The 6,000-nt window shown below is 44.6% G+C and overlaps 1 protein-coding gene across 2 annotated transcripts in view; it reads right to left on the minus strand.

Moving 5' to 3' along the window:
- Positions 1 to 5,756, minus strand: part of BICD1 (BICD cargo adaptor 1) — a 277,073-nt gene extending 271,317 nt beyond the window's left edge. For both annotated transcript variants that reach the window (XM_026657537.1, XM_026657536.1), the window contains exon 1: positions 5,544 to 5,756. In XM_026657537.1, coding sequence (XP_026513322.1) covers positions 5,544 to 5,756 — 213 coding nt within the window. The remainder of the gene's footprint in view (positions 1 to 5,543) is intronic.
- Positions 5,757 to 6,000: the final 244 nt, after the last annotated feature.

The following is a 6,000-nucleotide window of genomic DNA, read 5'->3' on the forward strand; positions in this document are numbered from 1 at the left end:
CACACTATTCTGTCAATCCTCCCTTAAAACCTACAGCTATTACAACTGCATGTTACAACCTTGAAAGCTGTAAACTCAGCAAAGCAGCATCTCTCTTTTCACCTTCCTACTAATTGGTCCAATACTTGGAAAACATAAGGATAATAGCTGATTGATTCCTCATTTCTTCCCACTGAATGCTCTTAAACCTGGACGGCAGACTTAATGTAATAACTACTGCACTTATCGGAAGTCAAGTTTGCTATTAGGTCATTGATTACAACCTCACATCTTTTGTATCATGTAACATCATGACACCTCAAAACACCAAACTCTTTGTTTAAAATATGGCCATTTTAACTACTGTACAAGAAATTTCAAGGGCCACCACAGCGATTTGTATTTTCATGGTGGCACAGCATAAATCATATGTACAGAAATTAATATTTAATGTAATGCACTACAATTGATTGCACCGCTACTCCCTACCGTGGATTTACTTTCCCATCTCACTGACCTATAATACTGAAAAATATTTCATTCTTTCAAATTTGAGGCTTCCTATTGCAGTCCTTATAGAAAAGTCCCTTTGAAGTGATGGGAGTTTTGAATGTGTAAGGACGGTAGGATTGAGCTTCGTGGTATGTTTCTTACATCCAATGAGGCACATCCACTAGAGGCAAAGGTTAAAGTGACAGGTGTGTCTGATCAGTGATAATGTGCAAAGAGTTGCTAATAGCAGAATGCAAGGTATAATAATGAAATAATTCATTAACTGAATGAATACCTGTTTCAGTACAAATCTAGACCCAAATTTTATCCCAGTGTGCAAATGATTTCAGACACAGATAACTCTTGTAGAAGCAAAATAATCTGTGTTGGGAGTTTCACTTCTACCAGGAGCGGATTTACCTTGAAACAAACTATGTGGTGGAACGGGGCTCCCAACAACAGGGGAGCCCCCAAAATGCAGGACAAATCTCATCTGATAACCTGGCCCCCATGTCCTGGCCAGAGGTGCAGCAGGGCTCAGGCAGGCAGGCTGCCTGCATGCTGTGGCTGGTGGCCCCACGCCGCTCCCAGAAGTGGCTGGCTGCTGGCACATCTCTGCGCGCCCCTGGGCAGTGCACGGAGACCTGCTGCCCCCCTCGCCCCAAGGGCTAAGCAGAGACATGCCAGCAGCAGGGCTAAGGCAGCTCCCTGCCCGCTCTGCCTCCCTCCCTCCGTGCCGCACCACTCCTGGAAGCTGCTGGGGGGGTGGGGGGTGCCGATGGCTTTGGGAGCCATGCCACTCGAGGTAAGCGCCAACCCCCTGCCCTTCTCTCACACCCCATCCCCCTTCCCCAGCCCAGAGCCTGCACCCAGCACCCAAACTCCCTCCCAGAGCCAAACCCTGCACCCCCTCCACCCCCTAACCCCCTGCCCCAGCCCAGATCCAGCACCCAAACTCCCTCCTAGAGCCGACCCCCGCACCCCCTCCTGCACCCCAACCCCCTGCCCCAATCAAGGTAACTCACTTTATTTTCATTTACTTCCCATTACTTTTAATATAGGAGGAGGAGGATGAAAAAAAGAATGAAAAATGGGGTGGGGGAGAGAACGTTCTTTTTCTTGGCTGGGTCCTGAGGGGGGCCCCCAAAAAATGAAGCTGCCCACAGGGCCCCACTAACTCTAAATCCATCACTGACTTCTACCATTGCCTAGTCAAAGGTCTTAGTTGCCTACATGTGCAGCCCACACCCCAGAATACTCTCTGTAGTGCATGTTTCAGAAGACACACACAGGCTATTTTTCATAGGCTTTGGAGGGAGCCTGAACTGGGGCAACTGACTTTAGCCCCACAACACTACTCTGTCTGTCCATACTGCTGTATAGGAACAGACTGGTTTAACACAATAGTATGGGACACCTTCCTCCTTTTAAAGTTTTCGTTGTATTGTACACGTCAGTAACTGATCACCGGTGAAATAAGGTTCACATTCTGGGCCACAATCAGGATGCACCGAATGCAAGTCTGACAGCATTCTTCTTTCAATCTTACCTACTTGTTTCCATTCCATGCGTCATGGATCCACAGGATCTGTGCTATGCTCCAGCTTTTAATCGGTCTCTTAGAGGAATCCCTTTAGTGTGGCAGACCCCCAAGGAGTCTTACACTTCCTTCAGGCCAGGGCAGGTCACACAGCCTCACCACCTCCTAGACTGAGCATCTGCTGAGCTCTGCCCAGTGCTGGTGGATGTCCAACTGAGATAGACTTCTGCTAAAGACTTGTACACTCTTCAGGGACTAAGGCAAGTATTTGCAGGGACACCCAAGCAGCATTTTCAAAACAGAGTGGGATTTGTTCGTCCACTGGAACACAGCACTGGAAGTCCTTAGGTCAGCATAGAGAAACAGAAAGGTTAAAACACAGTCCATTCTGGTCAAGCCAGAGGAATTCACCAGCCAAGCTGCAGAGAACTCAATTTCAGCCTCTCTCTTTCTCTCTCTGACCACCTTAGTCAGTCGCTGGAGAGAGCAGCCACATTTCTCCAGAACCAGAAGCCCACACTCTATCCTCTGCTGGTCACATATCAGTTCTTTGTTCCTGAGCTGGGGACTTGGTTGTGGTTTCCTAGGTGTCAATGTTTAAGTCACTGGGGATTTCTATTGTCTCGCTGGGATTCTGCATTGATATGGAATCACTTTCAGCAGGTTCCAGCCAGTTCCTTAACAATCCTATTCACTGTGGCCCAGGCAGCAAAGCAACATCCTCACCTCATGTCCTGCGTTGCCCCCAAGCACAGACTTAACACTTTTCTCTCCATTGGGTAACAACGCAAATGCAAAGGGAAACTGAGGATTCATATAAATGTGACAGAAAATTCCCACTTTGTCCCAGTCTGCATCTTGGCTTGTCAACAGCAGAAAGCCGGGAGTGCCTGTGGGATTCCTGCCGTGCAGCTATACAACCAAAATCCCTTAGACCAGTTTGACTAGACCACCTCTGACTGAATTCTAATTCCACAACATCAACAGATAAAATAAAGCAAATTATGTCTGAGAAGTTTTGAAGTTCACTCAGGCCATAGTGTCAATGGGTGTATTAAAAAATTAGATTAGAAAAGCAGATTAGAATGACAGACAGATTTGGGGTAAATCCTGCCTCCACAAGTGTAGTGGACCTTATACGTAGAGTCCTGCAAATCTGCAGATGTGGATACCCGCTTTACTTCTGTGGATGCTGATACCCGCTTTATATCTGCGGATGTGGATACCCGCTTTATTTCTGCAGATGTGGATACCTGCTTTACTTCTGCGGATGCCGATACCAGCTTTATATCTGCAGATACGGATATCCACTTTACTTCTGTGGATGCGGATATCCATGGACCGTGTTTGTAGATCGCGGATCGGATGTGGATACAAATTTTGTATCCGTCCAGGACTTTACTTATATGTAACAAAATCAGTGGCTCTTCTGCAGGGAGTGGGAGGAAGAACAGAAATCTGGGAGCCTGTTGAGAGTGTTTAAATGCCCTGTACACCACCATGTACAGCTCAGGGGAGTCGCCCTCCTCTCCAGAATTGATACATAGTCCAGAGAGGGCCAGGAACCTGGAACTCAATTAGCAACTGTGGAATGGTTTCTCTGCCATTTCATGTCCAAGGAGCAAAAGGATTCTTCCCCTTCCTCCCTCAATGGTTATTTCCTGTCCAGAGACAAGGATTCAGTTTTGTGGGCTCAATTCTGTGCTGATATGCACCCCGTGCAATCCCATAGACTTCAGTGGAGGGGTAAATCAGAACAGAATTTATTCCTACAGGTTTTCTAATGTCAGAAAATCTTGTCAACACAGACATCAGGGGCTGAATAATTGCTCAAGTTTAATTTTTTCATATTTAATCTAATTTCTTGTATTAACCATTGCCCCTGTTGTAATGCCCAACCCCGTGTCCTCAGTAGTTCCTGATCAGCGCTGATGTACACTGCTTTGAGAAGATCACCGCCAGATCCTGTTACTTAGATCTCTTTTTTCTTATCCGTTATATTTTATAATTGCACCTTAGTTATAGTTCCCTTTTACTGCTGGACCACTTTTACCAGCTCAGCCCTCATGACAGTGCAAGTTACCCATCCCAATCCCTGAAGCTGAGGTAACTGGTTTCAAATCCTGAGCCCACTGCACTGGACCAGCGAGTTTTGGAAGAAAACATCAGCTCTACCTTTTATATAAGAGCTTAATAAGCGCATGAGTGTGTGCAGCACAGCAAATCAGATAACTGTGTTACAAAAATATTATTTCTGAAAACTATCCTGGTCACTGGAACAAAGTATTTAACTTATCACATTTATCAGGAGGTAAAACAAAACCTTTGCATGTATAAACAAATATTTATAAAAGTGCATACAGTGTCCAAACACATATGTAGATATTTTGTTGTTTATAAGCTTAGTCAACAAATTACTGTTCTCAATGAGAAATATCGAGTTCATTGTTTCTCACTGAACAGATCTTCCCTATATTTGATTATAAATGGCAATATAATTTTACAGAAGAAAAACATGACTTTAAATTTTCAGAAAAGATCATTCTTATACGTTTCCTCCTCTTCTCCAAAGGTTTACTTAATTACATCAATGTAATTTGTGTGTGCAAATTAATTTGCTCTGTCTTTATATACAAAGATCAGAACATTTTAAAATTTAGCGATTAAATAGGATAATACTGGATATGCAAACACACACTACCATAGATGGAGTGTATGCTCATTGTATGAATCTTTGTTACGGCTCTTAATGATAAATATAGGTAGCAGGATGACATCCAAAGGTGAGGAATAAATAAAAGGTTACATGATAAAAGGTTATGTGTAACACTCATAATTATACTTTCCATGTTATACAAACTCAGCTGAAAGACACTCCAAAAATATGTATCAGATCAAATACTTCATCCTTTAAGGATGAGCTAGAAGTTGAATTTTCACTGATTAGTGTGATATCATAACTATCTTCTGGCTGCTTTGCCCCTCCTGAATGAGAGGCTGCCCCCTAAATGTATATAAAGGTGTCTCTCTTTCCACATATTACGATATACTGTATACAATATACATATCACCCAAAATGTTATAGACACGATTGTCCAGGTTTCACTTTAAATAAGGGCCAAACATTCAGGTATGACTGAAGTATTTCCCAGTGCTGCAAATGTCTGCTATTAGAAGTTGTGGTTCCCAATTGCTATCTTACTACACAGGTTAGGGCAATGCCTATGTATCATTGGCATCTTAAGTAGCCCTCGGTTTAAAACGTCATATAATCCACTCTTAAACTCTACAGTCATTGCTGACTCTTGCGCCCTGAAATAAATCACTCCTCCCCATCTCATAAATTCATGCCTCCAGGGTTCTTTACACACATTCTCCACAAGGCCATTTTTGCTTCCATGTCTGATCAACGGGCTCAGGTAGATTAACAGTAAGAAGAGCTCCTTAGGCACCTTTCATTATTCCGTTTTGTTTAGTGCATGGGGTTTATTCGGGAGAGAGAGGGGGGAGAGAAAAGCATCAGCTAACTCACCTCTCTCAGCTGCTCCAGCTCCTGTTTAAGGCAATCATAGTCAGCCTCCAGCTCGTCATATTGCTGCTTCAGGGTGAGTTTTTCCTCCAGCACCACCAGCCCATATTCAGCTGCCTGGATCTTTTCGTGGGTTGTTTCGGTGAGCTCCTTAGTCAGCCTTTCGATCTCAGTCTTATAGTGATCCACTGTCTGCAATACCTCTTCTGCAGCCATAGCCCTTGTGGATGGATGGACAGAGAGATGGAGAGGGGATGGGGGTGGGGGAAGGGAGGGATGGATGGCACTGTCCCTGGATGCTCCTGCTAGCAGCAGCAGCTACACTGACTGAAGCACTGAAGAGAGATGTAACATGGAGAAGAAGGGGAGGAAATCAAAGAAAAGGCTGCAGCACCATTTGTCCTCTGGCCGCTTCTCTCCTTCTCCTTGGCCTGTCAGCAGCAGCCCAGCGAACCGGGGC

Source organism: Terrapene carolina, unplaced genomic scaffold (assembly GCF_002925995.2).
Source record: "Terrapene carolina triunguis isolate 2854851 unplaced genomic scaffold, T_m_triunguis-2.0 Scaffold247, whole genome shotgun sequence".
Classification (NCBI taxonomy): Eukaryota; Metazoa; Chordata; order Testudines; family Emydidae; genus Terrapene; species Terrapene triunguis.